Raw genomic sequence first — 27,211 nt, forward strand, 5'->3', positions numbered from 1 at the left:
TGTTACTACAACATTGTCTGTCACGATCCTCTTGGAATATGTAGTCTTGCGCAGAAAGTGTAGCATTCCTGTCTCCGTATACGACCTAATCGATCTCAAAATAATTGCCGATCCCACATTTCTTCCAAAAAACGGGATCATGCCCAATCTACCCCTTTTAATCTTCCCAACTTCAACACCCCTTAAAATCCCGCAAGTGCAAATTCGCAGCGCGACACCTTAACCGGTCGTCCGAGAAGTGCTCCAAAACCCAAAGCCACTTCGTCGGCCAAGAAACGGGATGATCCCGACTCACCCTCCCTCTGTGGACGAACAAGTTCTGCAGGTTTGGCTTATCGCGCGCAGGGAACACTTCCTTCTACTTGAGCTGTTGTTGTTGTTGTTGTTGTTGTTCCCGCAGTAGTTGGTTATTAATTTGTAAAACTCGTTTTTCATGTTTCTCCCAAGTTGGCCAACGGAACGGACCGAGGTGGGCAGGGAACTGCAAGGTTCTTTTCTCTTTGCAGCAGCTTTCCTTCTTCGGGGTCGTCGTCGTCGTCGGTTGTTGTTCTGCTTTCTTGTTGGAGTTCGCGCACGTTTTCGGTATCTCGGAACAGATGGTGCCAGGGATTGGGCGAGATGCGGGCAGTGTCGTCAGACACTCTGAATAAAACAGATCTTCGAGTTGATCGTCGAGTCGACAACAGGATTTCAGCTTAGCTACTAAAACACGATCATAGCACACGTCACTGCAGAGACTGCAAGCGAGTTCGTACAACTTTGTGCACTGTCGGATGCAAAATACATTAACCTCCTAATTCCAATTCAGCTACCATTCCGTGTTCGTTCAAGTGTCCATCCATTATCTCCGGGGCACGAACGAATTAACAATTTTAATAAACCGCTCTGCCCATATTGCTGCACTTACTTGGAAGGTGCAAGATACCGAATTGAAAGGTTGGCGTAACACACAAATCTGGAAGAATTTTTTTATCAGAGCACTCAACCAACTAAACTTTGTTTCTAACCTTACAAATTCTAGATTCCTAGTGCCTGTAGTTGTAACAATAAAACCCGCTCAGAACGTCCTCTACAGCAGGCACGATGTGGCCGCGCGCAGTTCAAGAGGGCATCCCGCTTTGGAAAATATCCATATCCAGAGGCGATTTGCACGGCGATGAAATTGATTTTAAGTGCCGATATATGCATACTGTGCACACGTCGGCGACGCCCCGGGATGACTCCGGGGCCAACTATTGGGGCTTGTGTTGCGGCCGTAAAATGGGCAAACTACAATCTCCGGGTACACCGTAAAAAAACGATGTAGTGTAATATTACGTGTTTGTGATGTAAAAAAGCTCAACTTAATTTGAAAAAGTGAATTTAATCATATATCTGCCATAAAAGATGTACAAATTCCCCAATATAATATTGCCCTGATTCTTGTTACTGTGCAGCGAGATAGTGAACGAGTCCAGGCAAGATGGTAACTATCACCGTCGTACGATGACGGCCATAAATATGGTGTGACTTGCTCTTTCTGGCTGTAAAAGTACGGTGAAATGGACGCTCGCCGAGAATAGCGAGCGAATCATGCAAATGAGTTACTGTGGCTCGTAACTGCTGGACGTCGCGGGAGTAGCAAGATGGAGCGGCTCTAGCTTGCTAATTTTGCATTCTCCTTGGAGGAAACTTTGATGCTGACTTGAAAGTACTGGTATGAATTTCAAAAAGATCACGATTTACTTGGCCAAACACGTTTCAATGTCATGCAATATCTTAACAAGAACTGATAAAAAGATGAAGACGTATTAAGTAGGTCCTCCAAAACTCGCGTATAGATATTTGATTTTTTTGTTTGTTGAATTCACAAATGACCTGGACAGAGTGCAGCGCAAAATCAAACTTTTTTCAGTAAAATCGCTGTATCTCGCCAATATTTCATTTTAGTTTGAAGTCTACATTGATTATTATGTAAAATTGTCAGGGGAACACAATGGTGATAAAATAAAACAAATTAAAATATAAGGAATTGGTCAAAACTGAAATTTTATACTTAAATCGTTAAAATTTAATATTAGTGGGCATTTAACAGTTAAACAGTTAAATCGTCAAAAAAGAGGGCGGTGCCAAAAATAGAGGGATGGTCCAATCAGAACCAAACTTGGGATTTCTGTTAACTATCGATAGATGAACGTTCCCTCCAAGTTTGGTCCAAATCGGTGAAGGTCGAGTCCAAAAGTGTACTTAGTTGACCTGGAATAACCCATATGCTATAAGTTAAGTCCCAATTAGGTTTTACGCCGACTCGATTTGGAGGTTAGAAAGGAGTGCACTGTTTACATGGACTTAGCACAGTTCGATGCGGTCGTCGATTTTGTTCGGGGAAATTCGTCGACAATCGACGAAGACCACGTAAACAGTGCACACGAACTGTCAAATGACGTCACGGTGTAAAACCTAACCAGTCCTTACATTCTCGACACGAGCCAGTGAATGTCAATCGGTCCACCCTCCCCGGATTAGTGCTGGCATTGAAGCGTTAAATGAGACATTACTGAGCTGTCCGGAGCAATGCGACTTCAAAGGTAAACATGGCCACTTTCTTCGCACCGGAGAATCCAAACAAACAAGAAAACAAACGCGCGCGGGTGGTTATTGTCAAGCCGGAGAAGCCGGTCAAGTACAACGGTGTGACCCTTGCTAAACTATTTCCTCGAAATGCTGGAATGATTCATCGTTTATAAGGTGATCAGACTGTCTGGAAACTCTTCACTTTGCTGAATGAACCCAATTCTCAACTTGGGGGGATGAGTCAGCACTGTCACGTGTTTGGCCCGATTCTCAGCTAATCCAATGAGTTCGAACAACATTCCGGCTGACTGACAAGGGTCGAAATCTCCAAAAAGCCTTCCCGCGGCGGTCGGATTATCACTCCGAATAATTAGGCGTCCCCCGTCGTCAATTGACTCGTCTACGCCACGGGTTAAGAATCGGATAATTCCAACGTTGGACACAATCCGTCACGCTAATCCCTTTGCCGAAGACGACGAATAACTGTCAACTTAGCGAGCGCGCGCGCTTTTTTAAAACGACCTTTTCCGGGTCAAACGAAAGTTTGGCCTGGCTGGCAACCCGGTTGAAGACTCAATAAACGTCAAACCCGCGCGGTGATGCCAGTTTCACCGAAGCCATCGAGTTGACTTATTTGACACAATCAATTTTGACGAGCAGGGTAATTCCAGTGACGAACTACTATGCTCCAAATGGCTCATAATTTATGCAGTTGAGAGACCTAAATCAACTCTCGCAGTGTGCTGCACACCGTATGTGGGCACAATTCTGGAACGGCTTTGTCACCCACACAAAAGGCCCGGCGCTATTTTTAACCCTCGTTGCAGTGTTTGTGTCGTCGCCGGCGACGAGATGGGTTCTGCCCAGAACACAACAACTAGCGCGAGATCCAAAGCGAATACAGTTAGGCCGTATTCGAGCGTGTAGCGACGACGACGACGGAAAGAGACACAAATTTGATTTAATTTTATTTCACCAATAAACGTTGTGTCTCATTTGTTGACTTTATGGCGCCCCCTGTCTCGTTCCGACTTTCTTTTGGTCATTGAGTTTACACGTGATCTGTACGGGGGATTGAGCTGCTACGTTATGGCTCAATTTTGCACTCAAGGTTCAATTTTCACTTAACGAAAAACCCCAAGTGATTTCCCAATAGGTCAACTGAGAGATTAATTTTACGACCAACATCAAAGCAAATACGCAAACAGGAATGATGGGTGGTTTATGAAAATTTCAAAACATCAGCTGAGTGCAAAATTTTAGAACGAATTACCATAACACAGCTTCGGTACTGCCGCCGCGCTCCCAAGTCATCAAATAAACAAATCTAATTTATAATCCCACCCAGCACGGGGCTCGCCGGGCACCGGAGTCGTGTAGTACATATACTAAACGGTCGTGTTTCGTCGTTCCGTAACATAATGTTATCCCTAATTTAGAACAACATTTGCCGCCGTACCTCTCTATCCCAAATATATATAAACTCTGCTACACTTGGAGTTGCTTTCGTTGCCGGAAAAATATGCCGTTTCTCTTTGAGACCTGTGTATCTTTTTTCCACTCTGACTCATGGCGTTCCGGTGGAGCCGAATTGCAGTCAAAACAGCTGTTTTAGTTTTTATTTTCCTAGAGCAGTTGCTACCTTCGTGCACGTCATCGATGTTTGTTGGTGAACATAAGAAATTTAAAAATCGTTTGAAAAAAGAAACTTCATTTGGGATGATTTGAGCCTTACTTACATTTAAATATTAATTTTATACAAAATCCTTTTAATTTTCGATCTCATAACACAAAATTGGGCCTTCAAATCCCCAATCATTAAGAATAAAAGGGAAGTTTTGTTTTACAATCCACAATATGAAGGATTCGGGCAAAAAAAGAAAATTTGGAAAGGGTTGTCAGATCTTAAAATTTCATATTCATGTAAAAGGTTTTTCGATCACCTATTACGAACGATGGGTTCAAAAAATCAAAACAACTCCGGACTAAATAATAATTGACCTTACCGCACTTCGCTGCCCAAATCTTGAGAAAAAAAAAAGTTTTCTACGTTCTCTCGAACCTCATTCTCTGCACACCTTAACCCAATTTGATCGTAATTAGCGGATGTCCGATATTGCCCGATCTAACCAGATCCGCGTGAACGAGATTGGAAGAGCGAGTCGGAAATTCTTGCCCAATCTGGTCAAGATGCCCAGCTTGGAGCAGAGAAAACGCTTTATTAATTAATCCGATTGAGAATCATGGAAACGCGATTACGCGATAAACGTTTACTCGTTAAGTTAACGGATTCGCAAGTCGGTGTTTCGATCTGCTTTCAATTTCGACATTGAAACATTTAAAAATAATCCTATCACGTACACCTCAATCTTGCTTGTCCTTGCAGAGTTCAAGTCCAGCTGCTACAACCCCTTTTACCAACAGACTGTCTAGTGGGGCGTGGCATCCCAGCTAATATCGCGCCCCCCTTCACCAAGGAGTGTCATTTTCACTCTCGCATATGCTAATATACGAACCCACTCCCCAAAAACACGCAAAATAAAATATATGTCCTGTATCCAATCCACCGCAATTACTGCAGCAAAAAAAAAAAAAAAAAAGACTGCCACCGCAGCGTTCTGAAATATTTATTGATTGCAGACAAAGTGGAATATGCTAAATCGATATATTTTTTAGTGTTGTCATTCCCGGTTCGCCGGCGATTCCAGCTGGAAACTCATCCCTTTTAGGGTTTTATCCCAACAATAACATGATGTTGAGGTTTGCACAACTTAAAAGTTGAAGTGAGCGACGGGAATTAGAAGCTTAAATTGGGTTAAATCAAACTGAACAGCACGGCCCATAGCCATGCATATTCAAGTACAAACTCAATTAGAAAACTCTGCATTTTGTATTTTTGTTTTCTGTAGATTTAGAGTCAGATTCTGTGAGAATTAGGCTCTGTGAACACGCTCCAATCGACAGAACTACATTTAACAGGGGTCCCGCGAGTTGATTTTTGTGTCCTTCGACCCATAAAAAAATACTTGAAATTTCACATAACTTCAGCTGATATATGATTTATGAGTTTTATAGATTGGAATAACGTAATTATTTTTTTTTTCAATTAAACTTTTTTTGGGTGGTTACAAAAGTTTAATTTTGGAAGGCTAATTTGTTTTTGTTTGGACTTCTTTTTCGATCTATTTTTTTCGAAATTAATGTAAAATTAAAATTCTACCGATGTCAAAAAACAATTTTCAGATGTATTTTTGTGAAGCAACACAGTATACACAGCGAGTCCACAAACAGAGCATACCCCTTTGTATGGACGTCGTTTGGACCACACCAATCTGCCTGAAATTTGCAGGGGTTGTTTGTACATATAAAACTAGCATCTGGCCAAAATATGAGCACTTTTGGTCACCGGGAAGTGGGGCAAATCGGGACACAAAGTTTGAAGGTTCAAAAACGGGAGTTATTGGCATTTTAGTGAAAAAATAGCATAATTTTCAAACTGAAATAAAAAAGTTTTCCATCCAGATATCAACTCGGTTCGACCTGCAGCTTGTTGGGGACATCTGGGACTACCATCTGAGACTGAGAACGCTTCGAGTAAGGCATTTCAAGATATGTAATAGAAACTTTTACTTATAGTGAATGTTTTGGTTGTAAATTTTTGCTCGGGGGACCCCTTAGATCCCATTTTCTGGTGATAATTTTATCATATTCGTGTTCCCGAGACAATTTCACAATAGAAACATGCATAAAAATGTTTATTTTCATCAATTTTAAATTAACCCTTTAAAAAATGAAAGTTAGAAAAAATCTTCGATTTACATTTAATGAAAATCAAGTTCGTTTCCTAGGATACTAGATGACACCAGAAAAAAAGCAGCTTTTTAATTTTTTTCAACTTTAATTTTTTTTATGAGTCAAAATGGATGAAAAATCAAAAATTTACAACCAAAAAATTCACTAAAAGCAAAAGTGTCTATTTAATATGTTAAACTGCTTTACCCAAAGCGTTCTTAGTCTCAGATGGTAGTCCCAGATGTCCCCAACAAGCTGCAAGTCGAACCTTATAGCCTTTTTAAGATTTTTGACGTTTTTGAACCTTCAAACTGTGTGTCCCGAGTTGCCCCACTTCCCGTTGACCTAGAGTGCTCATATTTTGACCGGATGCTAGTTTTATATGTACAAACAACCCCTGAAAATTTCAGGCAGATTGGTGAGGTCGATGCGAGATGGGTATGCTTTGCTCGTGGACTCGCTCTTAAACAAAAAATCTTTAAAAATTGAATATTTTAGAGTCTTTTGTGTATTTTTTGCAAAAATAATTTGTAAAAAGGTTAAAATCAATAGAAACTGATAAAAAATATACCAGTTTTTGATACAACAATCTTTTATTACAGATCAGTCAGTCAGTCAGTTGTTGTACTACCCATTAAAGAAAATTAAATTTTTGTAGGTCGAAAATGAGTAAAATTATGTGAAATTGAAGAAAAAGTGATGAATGATTACCAGTTCCTAATGTAAATTTACAATCTTTCATTTCGTTTTTTTTTTTTATTTTGTACGTACCGTAATGTCTAACAAAGTTAACAGGAAATCACATTTTAAAACAGTTGAGATAAATCAGAATCAATTTTTTTTTGCGTGAAAAAAGTAACATAATACTGAGAGGCTGAATTAATTTAAAACAAAAATAGCAAGAAAAGCAAAAAAAAATATTTTGAATGATTGAAATTTTTATGATTGAATATTACCTATTTACGATGCATTTTGCCTCAATTAATGTGAATTTCTTGAATTTCACTTTAAAAAATGTAGATTTAAACATATTCGGTGGAAATTTTACTGTTTTTACACAAAACCAACATTTCCCGAAGTAATATTACCAAGATTTGTTTGTGTTATTTAGGCCGTTGTAAATATTTTCAAAGCTTATGTTGTTTTAACTTTCTTCATTCTTCGTTGCTACTCAGTCATTTTAACCCTCTATAACCTAACCCCGCCTTTAGACGGGCTTCGATCTAAAAAATCGCCAAAAATCAATTTTTCAACGAATTTTTGATCTTTAAAAAGCATTGGAAAGAAGAACTCTTAGAATTTTAGAAAATGTTATAGTTGGAAGTTTAAATTGTTTTATGTGACTTTGCCCAAACTTTGCCAATGTTTTTAAAAATGTAATTTTTTTTAGGGCTTTGTTTTTTACTAACATTAAAAAGAAGTAAAAAGAAGTATGCATAATTTTTGTAGTCTAGACTACGTCTCTACGCATTTTTTCACAATTCAAATGATGATGGTGCGGGTGCCGATCTATAGCAGAAAATGTGAAAACAAGCAAAAAAATGAAAAAGTTACTGTAAAAACGTGAAAAAAATAGACAGGCAAAATGTAATTATATTAGGTGATAGAATAGGCCAAATACTACCAAAAACAAACATAAACTAAACAAGATAAATGTAAATAAAAAAACTAAAAATAAAACATTAAAAACATAAAACAAGAGAAGTAAAGTTATTCGTAGAACAAAAGTTGCTTAAAATGACCTCCTGAACAAAGGAAAAATAAAAATTTAAAAAAAAAAATTTGCCAGTAGAGGGTTAACCAGTCTGTTAATTATGTGACGGCGCCCAAAACTTTTGCAAAATTTAGTTCATGCTGTTTGTCTTCGCCCAATCCGTTCGCGCAAAACTTAAACCAACATCAACACTTGTTTATATACACAGAAAAAAATAATGTAAATTTGGAAGCTTTAATGTTGGAAGGTTGAATATTACCTCTTTTATGATGTAATTTTACCTCAATTTAGACTGAAAATGTGACATTACAACAGAAAAGTGGTAAAATTACACATTTCCAGAGGTAAAATTACACCTTTTTTCTGACATAAAAGATGTACCCCTTCCCAGATGTAATATTACCATGATTTTTTTTTTCTGTGTAGACTGACGCACCGTTTCAGGGGGCAAGTTTGGGAAATCTCCTTGCCAAATGATTGAAACTAGCTGAACAATGGAAAAGTTTATGGGGAAACCGGCTGTTTCCCAGAGCTCTAATCAAATCGTCGTCGTCTTCGAGGGGTGCACTTTGCGTTTCGAGACGTATTTCCCCGTCGCAAGATTTCAGAGTCTCTCTTTCTAGTTGATGCAATTACCGAGCGCGCGCGCGGATTTTCACATTCCTAATGTCGGAATATCTCATCTCTGCAAATATAGTGCGGAGACGTGAGACAATCGTGGGAGGAGAGGCTTTTTGCTGATGCGGGTGCGTTTAGTAATTAGGGTAATCCGCTGATAGTTGGACCTGCTAAGCCTATTGTTTGAAGCCTAAAGAGGAATTTGCAAAATGAAACTGGACCTACGTTGCTCTTCAACCGTGGAATGTAAGCTGTATCTCGAAACAAGAGCTTAGTTTGACTTTTCTTTCTTTGAAAACATGCTGAATTTGTGGAGACGAATCAGTTTTAGATAACTCAAAGTTGTTAATATTCGTCTCTTTTAGCAGATCTATCGAACTGTGAATCTTCGCTACTCACAGGAAAGTTAAAAAAGTGCATCTTCAACCTTTCCCATTCACATTTTTTTTTTCTGAATTTCCCAACCATACGCTGTCGCTCGTTACTCATTCTTCTGTCATTAGCGTCATTTGCATTTCCCATCCTCGACCTCAGTCCTCGGAAATTATCTCATAAACCAAGCATGGCCGGTATGCGAGAGTCCCGTGCCATATAGCTCTATAGCTAGTCACACAAGCTCATCGTATTATACACTCTTATTTATAGTCACTTTCCGGTCTCCTTTCTCCTTGCTTCCACCACCAGTTGCGTTCTTCACTATTAGGTATCCCACTTTTGCTGCCTCCAAAGACTTTGTCATCTCTCTCTCGACACTTTCAACCGACTGCCATGGGTCAAACGCACTCACATTTTTTCCTAGGAAATGAAACCCAGATTAAGATGTTTACGGCCTTTCGTAGGTTTTTTTTTGCTTTGTTTTTGTTTTCGTACCAAAGAAAGAACTTTCCTTTTCAGTGTGCCCTGACCGCACACTTACGCTTTTCCGGGTGAAAATGCGGTAACAAAGGACGGAAAACTGTTGGGAAAATCCACGCGTTGAAGGTTTAGTGGCCTGTCCGGTAATTTGGAAAAGCAAAGACAATGACTTTGGTGATAGAAATTAACTCAATTAGCCAGTGGACAGTGAACTCAAAGAGCATTTGTCCTGTCTGATAAAAAAGCATTGAGCTGAATTAAATGAAACTACCATTGCTCTAGAATTCCTAATCTAGGCTTAGTGATTTTTCACGCTCGAAAATAGCAAATTTCACGGGTACCTCAATTTCAAAACACAAAACTTCACGCAAATTTCGAAAAATGAAAAATGTTGAAATAACTCTGAAAATCTTATGTTAAAATCACAGAAACTACTTTTTATGCCTCATTATATATTATTCTTCAATAAACTAAAAAAAATCTTCACTAAATTTGAACGTGACACAAAAAATCTCTAAATTTTCAAAAAAGTTTCAACCTGTTTATGGATGGGCTCTATTTACCTTTGGAACAAAATGTAGGGATGCGTATTCTCATTTATTGAACTGCTTTTTGAATATCTAATAAAGCTAAAAAGTTTTCACTTATTTGCTTCTGTTTTATCAATTTACATTTTATTGAATTTCATATCAAAGCAAAATTTAACAATCTTGTCCAGCCAAAATGAGTAAAATAGTTAGAATTTTCTGCGACATTTAGCCCATTCAAAATATTTTTTAAGGTTTTCATCTCTCTTTTCAAAAACTAAATTTAAAATCAATAGACAAAAATAATATAATTTGTAACGAAATCGAAATTTTTATTCAAAATTAGAACAGAAAACAAAAAAGGTGGTATTTTTTTTAACTTTCACGGGAATCATCAACCCAAATAATCAAATATCGATAAAATTAAACAGGACTTCAAAAAAAAAATGAAGTCAAATGTTTATAAAAGGTGATTTGAAAGATAAAAATATTCTTCATTTTATTTTGAATAAAACAAAGCTTGATTTTTTTAATTTCTTTTAAAATTATACCTTTCAAATAAAAAAGTAATAAAAATTTTACTACAGCGAATGTAAATATCACTAAATTTAGTTAACTAAAAAATCTGAACAATTCTTCAAATGGTTCATATCAAGCTTTTCAATTGAAAACTAATAAAATTTACTTAAAAAGTATTTATGGTTAAAATATTCATTATGATCTTTTATTTGAAAAAAAAAATCGATGAAATTGATAAATTTCAAGAATTTCACGAAATCGTCAAAATTCAACAACCCCATATTGAGGAAAATCGTTACAGTTTCACAAAAACATGAAATTTCACGGGATTTCAAGGAAAAAGCCAAATTTCGCGGATGTCACGCTGTCCGCGAAATCGTGGAATTTCACTAACCCTACTAATAACTATCATGGCAGGGTTGCCATTCAAATAACAGTGCGTTCAATAACTAAATTCTGTTTTTTTTTTTCTTTACAGGTATGTTGGCAGTTGAAACTTATCATATTTGGTAAAGACACTTGTAAGTTAAAAGCTCTTTGAAATTGTCTCAAACATTCTAAAATGCAAATCTTAGTTTCTGTCCTGTTTATACGCGGTTGCACTCTGATAAAGTTCATCATGCAAAATGTCTCTAAAGTTGCCGTAACCCAGCGTGAAACGCGCTCAGCAAAAATAAACCGTGAGTGCTCGGTAATTTGATTTAGAGTTTGCTCGCGGAAATCAACCGCAAATATTCAACTCAGCTCAGCTGCTAGAGGGAGCGCCAATTGTCGAGAACTACAAATTGCTGCAAAGTGGGAATGCAACTCTTCTTCCCCATCAGCATCATCATCATCTCGGCGTTAGCCCAGTTTGCTCAATTTGCAGGAAGTTGTTCGGTGGGATTCCAGCGCGCCAACCTACGCGCGTTGCATGGTCGCTCTAGAAATAACTCTGGATGGAACTGGAGGTTGGTGGAGGGAAAACATAAACATTCAAGGACCTTATGCAAATAACTGCACCGTGCGAGGCAATCAGACTGATTAGACCTCCCTTGTGTCAAGTTGAGTTGCATAAAATCTTGCGTTACTATATGAAGAACTCGGCGAGAGTTTTGATAATATCCTCATCAAGCAATATGTTAAAAAACCTAATTGTCCCATCACGACCGTCACGGTCAGAATTTAGAAACCACCCCAAGATAGCCATAAATCCCGCCGACGCGCAAGACGACACCATCTTCGTGGTTCGATACTTTTAATCCAGCGCCGCCGAAGGATACTAACGTAGCGCCGCCGTCCGCCCGGAATGTCCCCGACCCACGACGACGCGATGTTCGTTATGTGTGGGCAACCCAGTTATGGCAGTTTTCACCCACGTCCCAACTTCGCGCGTAACCTTGCCGAGACGTGGTCGTGTGGATCAGCCCACGCCGGTCGACCTGCAACTCCACGTTCTGCTAATCAGTGTAGATAGTGTGGCCAAGCGGAGTCAGGTTTTGAGTTTCGTCCAACTGCGCAGTTCTATACATCACACACGATCCCCGTGAGAGCGCCACGTGGGCAGCGTGAGAAATCAGCATCGCAGCTGATTGATTGGGCCAAGCTTACCTCAAGTCACGGTTTAGTTGCCACACCACAAGCCCAACTCTAAAAATAACGATGACGACGCGGGCGTTACGCACACCGGAAGCTTTGCCACCGTGGAACACCTCGGAGTTCCCGCGGGACGTACTACGCACCGCACCCCCGGTAGTTTTTCACCAGTGAGAGTTATTAATTGGATTTTTAATTGGTCCTACACGCACTTGGCACGCCTACGCACAGCTTGGCCGTCCATCCATCAGGGAGCATCGAGCAGATGGTCCGTAAGTTATAATTCATTCAAAAGCTTAACACGTTCCGTTTGCGGTACGGGGCGGCCGATAAATTCCGCAAGCCCGGCGGGGACGTTTGTGTAGATTGAAGATTGCTCGATTGGCATCAATCAAATTAAGAAAACACAGTAAAAACTCTCAAATTCCGGTCACTAACGGCGCCCGCCTTGATAGTCTCTAGACAGTCTAGACTGACTACTCTCTAGAATTGGAAATATCGACATATACGAGTTTTCTTAAAAAAAGTCTAGAAACTCAAGAAAAAAAAACTTACATGATTATTGACCACATATTTTTTAAGCACTTGATGTTTCTGAAAAAAAAACTCGGTGCAATCAATTGGGTACTAAAGCCCTATGTCAATTTTTATGTCCAACGGTAAAAAATATGATTAAAAACCATTTCTATTCACTTTTTTTTTATTTTAATGCAAAAAAAATATTGACAAGACAACATTTTTTCGATTGATAAACTATGGTTCCCTTAGAACGAGCTGTCAAATAGGACCTTTTCTGTCAAGAAGGACCATGAAGTTAATTTTTTAAAATTCAATAAAAAATCCATTTTAAATCCTTTGTGGTTGTTCAAAGGGTCATTGTACTCAGGAAAATAAGCTTTATCGTTATGAGCAATAATGTCACAAATTTAAACTTCATTTTAGGACCCAATTGGGAAGAAAATAGTTCCCCTCAAACAATTTAAAAAAAAATAATAAAAAATGTTTTTAGAATGTTTATTTTTTTGAAATTGCCTCAACTTCAACTGAGTTGGAGGAACCAAATCGATGAGAAGTCTTTTCCCAAAGTCTTTTTTAATTGAAGTCTTTGTGAAAAATTAATTGAGTTTGAGTGCGAGCTTTGTCGGAGGATGACAGGTTTGAGCCTGCGCGTCCTCTGGCGAAAAAATCAGTGAAAAAAAAGGAAAAAAAAGAAGAAGAAAAGGCGGAAGCGTCGGTCTCGTTTTGGCGGGGTCAGTTTGAGTGCGAGCTTTGTCGGAGGATGACAGGTTTGAGCCTGCGCGTCCTCTGGCGAAAAAATCAGTGAAAAAAAAGGAAAAAAAAGAAGAAGAAAAGGCGGAAGCGTCGGTCTCGTTTTGGCGGGGTCAGTTTGAGTGCGAGCTTTGTCGGAGGATGACAGGTTTGAGCCTGCGCGTCCTCTGGCGAAAAATCAGTGAAAAAAAGGAAAAAAAAGAAGAAGAAAAGGCGGAAGCGTCGGTCTCGTTTTGGCGGGGTCAGTTTGAGTGCGAGCTTTGTCGGAGGATGACAGGTTTGAGCCTGCGCGTCCTCTGGCGAAAAAATCAGTGAAAAAAAAGGAAAAAAAGAAGAAGAAAAGGCGGAAGCGTCGGTCTCGTTTTGGCGGGGTCAGTTTGAGTGCGAGCTTTGTCGGAGGATGACAGGTTTGAGCCTGAGCGTCCTCTGGCGAAAAAATCAGTGAAAAAATGAAAAAGAAGAAGAAAAATCGACGAGCTTCATCAGTGAACGAAAAAATTCAAAGAACTGATACACAAATGCCTCTTATTTACCATTATATACGAGCTGATCCCTGTTTTGCCTGAAGGGATTGGAAGTTTAAAGATAGTTCGAGGATCCGTCTGGTTCTTGTTCTATGTTTAGGCGGGGCCAGACAATGCCCAATGACCTCGGAATTGGGCCGCTAGGATCTCTGCCATTCTGAAATGGGTCATTGGAAGCAGCGCGAGGGCTGTCACCACCTAATACCCGGGACTGAGATATGTTGTATCAGCATAACCCAAGTCTGATACAAACTATTCTTTCCCATAATTTCGCTGCCGGCCAGCGGGTATTGGATTGGACCACACACACACACACACACACAAGTCTTTGTGAAAAATTAATTACATAATTGGGTAATTATTTAGAGCGTTTATTTTTGTAAGAATTGTCCTCAACATTTAACTTTGCTGAAGGCACCTAATCGATGAGAAGTCTTGCAAGGCTTTAGTCATAGGAAAAAAAACCCCACAAAGTTGTTTTAACAAATTAAAAATATTATACTTATATTTCGGGAAGAATTGCTCTAACATATAATGAGAATCTTATTAGTTCAATCAGTGTTAATAGACGTAGTAACAGTTGAGCAATTCTCAACGAAATCGGTCTTTTTTCTTCAATTTTAATTTTTGTATTTTGTAATCCGACTGAAACTTTTTTGGTGCCTTCGGTATGCCCAAAGAAGCCATTTTGGATCATTAGTTTGTCCATATAATTTTCCATACAAATTTGGCAGCTGTCTACACTGGAAAAAAATGATACACGGTAAAAAAAAATTGGTGATTTTTTATTTAACTTTTACTCACTAAAACTTGATTTGCAAAAAAACACTATTTTTATTTTTGTTATTTTTTGATATGTTTTAGAGGACATAAAATGCCAACTTTTCAGAAATTTCCAGGTTGTGCAAAAAATCTTTGGGCGAATTATGATTTTTTTAATCAATACTGTTTTTTTTTTTCAAAAAATCGAAATATTGGTAGCAAAAAATTTTCAACTTCATTTTTCGACGTTAAATCAAATTTTCAATCAAAAAGTACTTTAGTGAAATTTTGATAAAGCGCACCGTTTTCAAGTTAAATTCATTTTTAGGTAACTTTTTTGAAAATAGTCGCAGTTTTTCATTTTTTTTAAATTAATGCACATGTTTGCCCGCTTTAAAAAAAAATATTTTTGAGAAAATTCTCTATATTTTGCTTTTTTGAACTTTGTTGATACGACCTTTAGTTGCTGAGATATTGCCATGCAAAGGTTTAAAAACAGAAAAATTGATGTTTTTTAAGCCTCACCCAAAAAATCCATCATTTTCTAATTTCGATATCTCAGCAGCTAATGGTCCGATTTTCAATGTTATAACATGAAATATTTGTAAAATTTTCCGATCTTTTCGAAAACAATATTTTCTAAACTTTTAAGTCAAGACTAACATTTCAAAAGGGCCAAACATTCAATATTACGCCCTTTTAAAATGTAAGTCTTGGTTTAAATTTTTTTTTTTCGAAAAGATCGGAAAATTTCACGAATGTTTCATATTTTAACATTGAAAATCGGACCATTAGTTGCTGAGATATCGACATTAAAAAATGGTGGGTTGTTTGTGTGAGACTTACAAAACATCAATTTTCCTGTTTTTAAACCTTTGCATTGCAATATCTCAGCAACGAAGGGTCGTATGAACAAAGTTCAAAAAAGCAAAATATAGAGAATTTTCTCAGCCTTTCAAAAATATTTTTTTCAAAAGTGGGCAAAAATGTGCATTAATTTAAAAAAATGATTAACTGCGACTGTTCAAAAAAGTCACTCAAATATGGATTTAACTTGAAAACGATGCACTTTATCAAAATTTCACTACAGTACTTTTTGATTGAAAATTTGATTTTACATCGAAAAATGAAGTTGAAAAAATGCGATTGCGACCAATATTTCGATTTTTTGAAAAAAATAGAATTGATTAAAAAATTCATAACTCGCTCAAAGATTTTTTGCACAACCTGGAAATTTCTGAAAAGTTGGCAAAAAAATCAAAAATAGTGTTTTTTTGCAAATCAAGTTTTAGTGATAAAAAGTCACAATTTTTTTTACCGTGTATCATTTTTTTCCAGTGTAGTCCGTATCCATACCTACAATTTTGCCGAAGACACCAAATCGATCAAAAAAATTCTTCAAAAGATACAGATTTTTGAATTTTCATATATCATTTTTGTATGGACAGCTGCCAAATTTGTATGGAAAATTATATGGACAAACTAATGATGCAAAATGGCTTTTTTGGCCATACCGAAGGCACCAAAAAAGTTTCAGTCGGATTAAAAAATACAAAAAAAAATCGAATGACCGAAATCTGAGAGAACTGCTCAGTTGTAAACATAACTATTAAGCAATCACGTAAAATATTAGTATACTAGGTTTATCATTAAACACTTTCCATCAATCATGGAAGAGTTATACCGCAATCCATTGGCAAGAATCGTTTCATGCAGCCGCAAGCCAAAAAGGAAACCCCACACCGAAAACCATTGCCCTGAGACCGCCATGAATTTCTTATATTCTTTGCGGTGTGGAAGCCTCCCCTTTCTTTCTATGTCACCCATTCGTTAGCAAACACTTCCGTACATTTGGCAACAACAGCAGAATCCCCCTACTCTCTTGCCAGAAATAAGTTCCAAAGAGGTTTAAATTTTTAAAACTATTCTATCCCCTTCCAAAAAGACACACTACACTTGCGAATACGGCGAAAACATTGAAAATAGTTTTCATTCTCCCGTCGTCGGGTCGAGCTCTCGCAGGACAAAGTTGCCTCGCTGTGAATGTCCTTGTTGCATTCTGCTTGGAGTCCGTCTAGACGAATAAATCGACAGCAGCAGTTTTGATCCAAACTGTCAGTCAGCCAATCCCAGTTTTACTGTTGCAGTTGTGCGCGTCAAAAGTTTCAAAAGCAAAAACCAAAAAGAATTCCTGTTTCCGCCCGGGATCGAACCGGGGGCCTTCCGCGTGTTAGGCGGATGTGATAACCACTACACCACGGAAACTTGCACTGAAAATCGGCTGCTCTTGGTGCAAGATAATGCTAGCGGTCAGCGGTCTATTTTTGGACCAGGCGACGCCACACTTGTTTTTGACGAGAGCGAAACGGTCGTCGCGGTGCCGCCGGTTCTTTGGTCATGTTTTCATGTTTTTTTTTACCTTCTCTCAAGTGGTGCCACACCCCACTGAAGTTGAGTTGAGGGAAACACCGAGAAAGGGGTAAAGTTGTCCGAAAGTGACCGCGATTTTATTGCTGTCTACTAAGCCACGCCAGGCCGGCGATAGCGTAGCGAGTTTGAGTGAACTTTGTCGTCCCTCTCTCCTGTGACCAGCTGGGCACTGCACTTGAATGATTGATGGGTGTCGAGGTTGATTTTAGGAATTGAGAAGTTAGTAAATAATTGTCTTGACAGGATAAGTTTGCTTTAAAATTTTGTTTTTTTTTTTGTTTCTCTGTACGATCTCAGTATACCAGATGTATTTGAACTTCATTCATGGTTTCAATCAGTAAAGACACGGTTGTCAGAACTAAACACAACGGATAAACGTATTTGTTGTGTCTCTGAGATGATCCAGTATTATAACAAAAAATCCTGTTGATATTACAACTGCAAATTTGAATCTTCAGATCGGTGTCTGATTTACTGTCTCCAGAAAAGTTGTAAATAATTCTACAAAAAAAACATCGTTTAAAAAGGTCAATTCTCAAAAATTATAATTAATAATGTTTTTAATATGTTTGTATGATATAGAGGAGCAAACAAGGCACCTTTTGAGGTTTTATAAACAATTGTTTTCCTGAATGTTGAACTAATGTATGTTTTATTTCAAGTAATTTTTAAATCCCGAAGCAGAAAACCTCAAACTTTTGTAAAGGTCTCAAAAATGCAAATCCTATTCAAATGTTATCGCGATTTTATAGAAAAATGTCTCGAAAATGTTTTTTGAAAATTTTAATACTTGATGAACAAATTGCCCTTGTGGGTTATTTTAGATTCAAAAAGTGCATTAAATTTCCCTTTTAATGACATTTTACAGTTAAACCTTATATAATTTCGAAAATCAAAAAATATTGATTTTGGGAAATTTAGCTTTTGTGAAAAAAAGTTAATTATAAAATCTGCAATTTTTTTCCGTACAACTATTTTTTTCTGAATAGTTTTCATCAATACCTACAACTTTGCCTAAGACATCTAACTGATCAGAAAATTCATTCAAAAGTTACAGGTTTTGGAATACAATCCAGACTCGATTATCCGAAGCCTCGATTATGCGAAGTTTCGATTATTCGAAATACGATTATCCGAAGGTTTGTATGAGACTTCGGATAATCGAATCAAGAACAAAAATTAGTTTTCATAGTTTTTTTTTATTTTCTTACTTTAAACTTCAAATGCGAATTCTGCGACTTTATTTTAGTCAAATTTGAAAGGTTAATTACCTATATAATTTAAAAAAAAACTGCCTTTTTCAATATTTCATCATCGCTGTTATGGCCGCCATCTTGGATTTAAAAATTACAAATGACTTTAGTGTAGTTTAAGGGTCATACTAAAGCTCAAAAATCAAAAATAAGACAACGAAAAAACATTTTTTTCGTGATTCAATTAGGCCGATGCAAATATTTAAAAAGGTTTTTGTCCCTCGGCCCTGGCCGAGGTCAAGGGGGGGGGGGGCAAAAAAATAAAAAAAATATAAAAAATTTAATAACAAGCCATAGTCTTCACATTTAAATGAAAAAAGTGTTTTAAAATGCATTTTACACTAGTTCAGTTGTTTTGCAATCATTAGTTTTCAAAAAATCTAAGATCTGACAAACACAAAAATTGTATCGAAAAAAAAGATTTTGCATCGAAAATTTTCAAAAAAACTTAAGATTTTTTAATAAACCCAAACATGCTAAAAATGATTTTAAACGCAGGAGAATGTATTTTAATTTGATTTCAGTTGGTTGCACTTGAATTTTCATTGAAATTTTGAAGTTTATTGTAAAAATATTTTTTTTGCCCCCTGATTTTTCGGGCCAATTTTGAAGGGAGGGGTGACAAAAACTTTTAAAAATATTTGTACCAGCCTTATCCGAAGTGAAATTTTGCCAAGGCTTTCGGATAATCGAGTCTGGACTGTATTTACGTAGCATTTTTGTATGAACAGCTGCCAAATTTGTATGAAGACTACTTGTATGGGTGTACCAATGACACAAAATGGCATTTTTGGTCATAGGGAAAGGCCCCAAAGTTTGAGCCAATCCAAAAATACAAAAACTAAATATGGTCGGAATCGTAATCTGTAATCTTCAAATTGTCATTTCTCAGTCAGATTTTGGCCTAATTCCACCAAATCTCTATATGAGCGGTTGGAAATGCTTGTTTTAATATCCTAAAAAGAAATTTTGAAGGAAAGCTCATGCTTCTTGTATCTCTTTCCATGGAATTTTAGAATTGAAATTTAATTGAGAATTGTTTCAATCTCTATCTAAAAAGGTATTATTTGAAAGTGATATTAAATCATCGCCATTTCGGTCGCCATCTTGGATTTAAAAAATTCTAAATCACAACAATCAAATAAGATAACGAAAAAAAAAATGTTCGTGATTCGATTATCCGAAGTGATATTTTGCCAAGGCCTTCGGACAATTGAGTCTGGACTGTACTTCACTTGTTTTGGTTTCCAAAAACGACTTTTCCATTTTATAAAATACAACTAAACAAAACTCCACTGACCTTTACGCGTCGAAACCAATTGCAACTTACTGTCTGCTGGGAAACTCCCAAAACAAAACCCAATAAATGTCCAAACTTTAATTCCCTCCCATTATTTATCGGTTTGCCCTGCGCCGCCTATACCTGCCGGAGTGAAGAAGAGGCTCGTTATCTGTGGCCGGCAAACAACAGTTTTCCACATCGCGCACATTTTTATGCTCACACTTTGGCGCGGCGTTACGTGAGCCCGCACCATATCTTAATTGAATGCTTTCATGAACTAAACACAGTCAAACCGACGGATCTGTACTGCAACATTTTGGTGCGCTTCTTCGACCACAGAATGGGCAGCTTTGTTGCTTTGCAATCTGCGAATATTATTATTTTAATTTAAAAAGAACCTTTTGCAAGTTTTAGCTAAACGTAAAATTAATTTGTTTGAGTTGAGTATTCAATTCATTTTTGAGCTCCATCCATTTGTCTATGGTCCGGATGGGCTCCGAACGCTCGGACCAAAAGAAAAGTGAAACTTTTTATTACCATTTAGTCAGTGGAATAATAACAAAATAATAATAATGTACGCCGCAACCCGACCGGTCGGTCCTTCCTTGCGTCTTTTGCCAGCAAATCGGCACCAGCCGTTCAAGCGCGGGAAGATGATTAGTTGATATTACTGGGGGAAGAGACCACCCCACAACGCAGAGGGGGTTTCCACCCCCATCCCAAGTAAGTGAGCTTTCCTTTCGCTTTCGCACCAGCTTCTTGGTGCTAATTTTTTTGTTCAGTGCACCAATGCTGTGTGTCGTAACCGTGGCAGGGTGGGAAGATCCACTCTTGAACCGGCATTGTTTAAGATCTCTTTGGACGTTGAAAAAGGTCACGACGAACGGAAACTTTTCCCGCGTAACTTTTCTTTTGGGCGCGACTTTAGGTAGGGGGGAAAGAGGTTATGCTGGGTTGAAAAATGTGACTATCAGTTACGTACTCTGTTATGCGGTGACAGTCAAGATGTTAATTTGGAAACGTTTGTGAAATTTGAGTTGAGAATGATTCTAGTCAAATAGTGATAATGAGCAGCTCTCTACGCAATCGGTCTTTTTTCTTCAATTTAAATTTTTCTTTTTTAAACCGGCTGAAACTTTAATGGTGGCCGACAGCTATAAAGTCAACTTCGTTTTTGAAACTTTTTTGGTGCCTTCGGTATGCCCAAAGAAGTCGTTTTGCATCATTAGTTTGTGTGTCTAATTTTCCATACAAATTTGGCAGCTGCCCATACAAAAATGATGCATGAAAATTCAAAAATCTGTATCTTTCGAAGGAATTTTTTGATCGATTTAGTGTCTTCGGCAAAGTTGTAGGTATGGATACGGACTACACTGGAAAAAAAATGTTACACTGTAAAAAAAAGGTGATTTTTTATTTAACTTTTTGTCACCAAAACTTGATTTGCAAAAAAACACTATATTTTTTTCATTTTTTGATATTTTTTAGAGGACATCAAATGCCAACTTTTCAGAAATTTCAAGGTTGTTCAAAAAATCTTTGATCGAGTTATAAATTGTTTAATCATTACTTATTTTTTCAAAAAATCGAAATATTGGTCACAAAAATTTTTCAACTTCATTTTTCGATGTAAAATCAAATTTGCAATCAAAAAGTACTAAAGTGAAATTTTGATTTGATTTAAAAACAGAAAAATTGAAGTTTTCTAAGTCTTACCCAAACAACCCACCATTTTTTAATGTCGATAACTCATTAACTAATGTTCCGATTTACAATTTTAAACAATGAAAAACGAAACTATTGGCACTACGCCCCCCGGGGCATGGCCTTCCTCTAACGTGGGATTTCTGCTCCAGCGCCTCTGACGAGACAGGAGAAACAATGAAACATTCGTGAAATTTTCCAATCTTTTCGAAAAAAATATTTTAAAATTTTTTAAACCAAGATTATATTTTTTTCGAAAAGAACGGAAAATTTCATGAATGTTTCATATTTTAACATTGAAAATCGGACCATTGCTGAGATATCGAAATTAGAAAATGGTGGGTTGTTTGGGTGTGTCTTAGAAAACATAAATTTTCCTGTATTTAAACCTTTGCATGGCAATATCTCAGCAACTATAGGTCGTATCAACAAAGTTCGAAAAAGCAAAATATAGAGAATTTTCTCAGCTTTTCAAAAATATTTTATTCAAAAGTGGGCAAACATGTGCACTAATTAAAAAAATGGAAAACTGCGACTATTAAAAAAAAACCTAAATATTGCTTTATCTTGAAAACGGTGCACTTTATCCAAATTTCACTGAAATTCTTTTTGATTGCAAATTCGATTTTACATGGAAAAATGAAGTTGAAAAATTTTTGCGACCCATATTTAGATTTTTTGAAAAAAAAAACAGTATTGATTCAAAAATTCATAACTCGGTCAAATATTTTTTGCACAACCTGAAAATTTCTGAAAAGTTGGCATTTGATGTCCTCTAAAACATATCAAAAAATGAAAAAAATAGTGTTTTTTTGCAAATCAAGTTTTAGTGACAAAAAGTTAAATAAAAATCACCATTTTTTTACCGTGTAACATTTTTTCCCAGTGTAGTCCGTATCCATACCTACAACTTTGCCGAAGACACTAAATTGATCAAAAAAATCATTCAAAAGATACAGATTTTTGAATTTTCATACATCATTTTTGTATGGACAGCTGCCGAATTTGTATGGAAAATTATATGAACAAAATAATGATGCAACATGGCTTCTTTGGGCATACCGAAGGCACCAAAAAAGTTTCAGTCGGATTAAAAAATACAAAAAAATCGAATGACAGAAATCTGAGAGAACTGCTCTAATACTTTTTTTTATGTTATGTATAATTGATTTTCAAAAGTTTGCCCTTTATTTTTATTTTTACTAGTATTATTTATTTATTTTTTGTGCCGAACGATAAGTTGTTATATTTTGGCAGAATACGTGTGTTAGATTCGAAAACAGCTAATCTTTAGAAGAAAAAAACAGATTAAAAGGTCTCCACAATTGGATTTAAAAAATTAGGCTAAAACAAATTTGATGAAAAATCGCTCTTGAAAAAAAGACCAAAAAAAATTTCTGTTTCCGCCCGGGATCGAACCGGGGGCCTTCCGCGTGTTAGGCGGATGTGATAACCACTACACCACGGAAACCAGCTGATTTCGGGCTCGTGTATCGCGCGAATGCACTCAGCCTCTCAGCTGATCGCTCGCGTGGTGTGGCATGTTTTGGGCCTGCACTTCTTTTCCGAGCATAAATTTTCCGTGGAAAATAGATAACACTTGGCACCAGCTCGCGGCTGGCAAGTGCGACCCCGGCCAGGGTGGACGATTTATGGCTGACAGTTTGGAATTCTGTTTTTTTTTTTTTGTTTTGCCAGGAGGTCGGTTTTAATTTGATTATTTATTACTCGCGAAGTGGGTAACGCTTTGCAGGGTTGGTTGGAAAATTGCTCAAAGAATGTTGCACTATTGCAGCATCAATCAAGTGGTATACCTCGAATAATATCACTGTTATTTGATTTTATTCGAGAGAGTAGCAGCAAATAAAAGTCGCCGAGATGACTCACCTTGCATCGGGAACTATCTTGTGCTTAATTTTGTGCACCTGCATGCACTTTTTCTCGGGATGACTCACAGAAAAATAGCTGTGAGATAAAGCCAAATACCACAACTCAGCATAAATTTGATCACACACAGATTATGTACCACGGGAGAGACCTCCTCGAAGCAGGCGGTCGGACAAAACACATTCCACAATTCCGTTCTGGCCCGCGCCAAGAATTGTGGCCAGTCATCATTTTGGACGTTTTATTACACCAGAGGGGGTATTCGGAATGATCTTTGTTCTTCGCCCCCAGGGAAGGCGTTTGAAGTTGTCGTCTTTGTTGTAATGAAAGATGATTTTGATTCAATTGGTTGTGGAATTTATACTAGCCTCAATGTCACTCGATGTTGGTCACCCTGGCTAGCTGGATCTGTTCAGATGATGGCTAGCAATGTACACAGAAAAAAAATTATGGTAATATTACATCTGGGAAGGGGTACATCTTTTATGTCAGAAAAAATGTGAAATTTTACATCTGAAAATGTGTAATTTTACCACTAATCTGGTGTAATGTCACTTTTTCGGTCTAAAATGAGGTAAAATTACATCATAAAAGAGGTTATATTGAGCCTTCCAAATTTACAGAATATCGTCATGACTAAGTTGCGCTTAAAGGATGATACTAAAAGAAGGTTGACCTTGCTAAACATGGGTTGTAAAGCAAAAAGAGATTTCGCGGTTTCAGCTATATTCGATACGAATTACATTTTTGGTGGACATTTTGTTTTGATGAATTGATAGTCTTTTTTAGTTATTTTTATTAATAAATTGTTTAATGTTCATTTTTTCAACATTTTGTGTATATATTCAGCCATTCCATTTGAAAAGAGCCTAAACCAGAAAATTAAAATACGCAGCTTTTGGTACCCAGCATGTATAGGTAATCGCTGAAATTTTTAAGTTATCGCAGTTTTAGAGAATAAAGTTTGTTTTTTGCCTATTTCGTCATTTTTCCGTTTTTGCGCGTGGCGCGTCGAGAAACTCATTTTTTATTTTCAAAAAATCATATATAAAAAAAAACGTACGGTTCGACATCGCTAATATTTTGATATGTTATGCGAAATTTTTCGGAGTTATGATTTTTTTGAAAAAGGTGGTTTTTGCAAAAAAATGACGAAAGTTGCCATTTTTTTAACCACTCTAGCACGATGTAGGTCACCCTAATATACTGCCGTTCTACGCATAATTGTCCCATGTTCAAAAAAGTGCAACTGAGAAAAACGCGATTGAAATTTTTCGACCGATTTCTGTGTTTCTACGCATAATTGTCCCGTGGGTTCCTATTCACCCTATGTGTCCCTAATCGCCCCAGTTAGCAGTTTATCACCCTTATTTGTGATTCTCTTGCTATACAACAGGCAAACAAGGCATAATGCTTAGTAAAACTAATGATTCCGTGTAAGAAAATACTTGGTGGGACAATTATGCGTAGAAGTTCAACGATGGGACAAACAGACTTGGTGTTGTTTTTGATGAGTTTCCGAACAAAGTACCAGATTTTATGTGTTTTTCTTAAAGTACACATCAGACTAAACTTAAAAATGGCATAAAGTCAAAATCGTCAAAAACTGACATGGGACAATTATGCGTAGAACGGCAGTATACAAACAAAAAAATATGGGTCTGATTATTTTGGCCAAGGAACCCCCAGAGAAAATTTGAGCCCGATCGGAGCACATGAAATTGCTGTATTATTGTTATTGAAAATGAATTGAAATTCTTTTATTTGAAAACAAAAAATAAAAAATAAAAACATTTTAAACAGTTATTAATTTTTTGATAAAGAACTTTGATCTTAGAGATCGTGCATAAATTACGTGGGCTTCAAATCAGTTTTTTTCGTTCCCTTAAGAATCCTCTGATGAGGGGACAATAGGGTCCTAAAACCCTATGTCAATTGTTTTGTACCACGGTAAAAACATGATTTAAAACACCTTGCATCTTCTCACGGTCGTTGGAAACGATTGAATAAAGGCTTATGGGTGCCCAATTCTCTTGAAAAAGTTCAATTCAAATAAAAATTATGGCTGACAATTTTTATCTTCAGTCACTTTTCCAACTTTAAAAAAACTGTCAAATTGTTTGTCATGTTGGCAAAATATTATTTTTCTTGAAAATAGTTTCAATTTTCATTATATGATCATCCCTAGTTCTGGCTCAATTCCGCCGTCATGCGACCACGTGCTCCATTTGTTTGTCAACAAAGCTGCAGCAAGGTTTTGAGGTTGTTGGGCCGTCGGTCGTTTCAAGCCACCGAGTCCAGTAAGGAACTGATCGTACAATATTTAATTGCAAAGAAAGAAATTAATAAATTATTTATTAAGACAACATTTTACGATGGGTCAACTAACGTCCTCTTGGAAAGAGCTGTCAAATAAGATATTTTCTGTCAACAAGGGCCACGAAGTTATTTTAAAATCAATTTGTGGTCGTAAGAAAGGTTTACTCAGAAAATAAATTTAACCAATTTAAGATAAATTTGAGGATCCATTTGCCAAATCTAACGGATTTAGGCAATACATTTAACATTTTTGATAATAAGCTTAATTTGAGGATCCATTTGCCAAATCTAACGGATTTAGGCAATACATTTAACATTTTTGATAATAAACTTGTACGCGGACAGTTCGACAAAATTGGCATGGTTTTTAATACTGAATTGAAATTTTACATTTTGCCAGAATTGGACACATTCGGAAGTGGTCGGTCCGTTCAAGGAAAGTTCCGATGGGTGAAAATTTATACATGTTCTACCAATCAGGGTGTCAAACTTCACGGTTTTTGAAACTGATCTTAAACTTTGACATTTTGGTATTACATTTGTGAAGGGGTACAACTTTTATGTCAGAAAAAAATTGTAATTTTATCTCTGAAAATATGTAATTTTACCCCTTTTCTGGTGTAATGTCACTTTTTCAGTATAAGTTGAGGTTTAAGCCTTGATCTAATTTAACACTTCCAACCCTGTACTGCCAAATATCTTACACTTTTACTAACTAACGCTTTTTCAATTCTCCCCCCACAGGGTCGCCACACAAAGACTGGACAACTCGCTGCCATTAAGGTGATGGACGTCACCGAGGAGGAGGAGGAGGAGATCAAGCTGGAGATCAACGTGCTCAAAAAGTACTCCAACCACCGGAACATTGCCACGTACTATGGTGCATTTATCAAAAAGACGTCCGCCGGTAAGGACGACCAGCTGTGGCTGGTGATGGAGTACTGCGGGGCCGGTTCCGTCACCGACCTGGTCAAATCGACCAAGGGCCAGAGCTTGAAGGAGGAGTGGATCGCGTACATCTGCCGGGAGATCCTGCGGGGGTTGAGCTACCTGCACACGAACAAAGTGATACATCGGGACATCAAGGGCCAGAACGTGCTCCTGACGGACAACGCCGAGGTCAAGCTGGTGGACTTTGGCGTGTCGGCACAGCTGGACAAGACCATTGGCCGGCGGAACACCTTCATCGGAACGCCCTACTGGATGGCGCCGGAGGTCATCGCATGCGACGAGAACCGGGACGCCACCTACGACAATCGGTCCGACCTGTGGTCGCTGGGCATCACCGCACTCGAGATGGCCGAGTCACAGCCTCCGCTGTGCGACCTGCACCCGATGCGTGCGCTCTTCCTCATTCCCCGCAATCCGCCGCCCCGGCTCAAGTCGAAGAAGTGGTCCAAGAAGTTCCACGGATTCATCGATACGGTGCTAGGTGAGTTGTGGCGGTGAAACTTCCGCGTGTTTGTGCTCCTACACAGGTTAAACAACCTTAATCACCTTCGTTAAAGTTACGGCCCATAAACGATAATCTGATCAACGCCCATGAAGTACTGACCGATCGAAAGGTTATGAATCTGCGTGTATTTTTCGTCCGGGCAGCGTCGCGTACAAGGATCTCTCTCGGATGC

The 27,211-nt window shown here is 37.6% G+C and overlaps 1 protein-coding gene and 2 non-coding genes across 17 annotated transcripts in view; 1 reads left to right on the forward strand and 2 right to left on the reverse strand.

The window, feature by feature from the left end:
- Positions 1-27,211, forward strand: part of LOC6044640 (serine/threonine-protein kinase mig-15) — a 102,919-nt gene that overhangs the window by 40,588 nt on the left and 35,120 nt on the right. For all 15 annotated transcript variants that reach the window (XM_038265730.1, XM_038265725.1, XM_038265731.1 and 12 more), the window contains exon 4: positions 26,328-27,015. In XM_038265730.1, the coding sequence (XP_038121658.1) occupies positions 26,328-27,015 (688 nt within the window). The remainder of the gene's footprint in view (positions 1-26,327; positions 27,016-27,211) is intronic.
- Trnav-aac lies at positions 16,901-16,973 on the reverse strand. The gene has a single exon. It is a non-coding gene; the product is annotated as a tRNA-Val (tRNA).
- On the reverse strand, positions 22,776-22,848 carry Trnav-aac. The gene has a single exon. It is a non-coding gene; the product is annotated as a tRNA-Val (tRNA).

Source organism: Culex quinquefasciatus, chromosome 3, assembly GCF_015732765.1.
Source record: "Culex quinquefasciatus strain JHB chromosome 3, VPISU_Cqui_1.0_pri_paternal, whole genome shotgun sequence".
Lineage (NCBI taxonomy): Eukaryota > Metazoa > Arthropoda > Insecta > Diptera > Culicidae > Culex > Culex quinquefasciatus.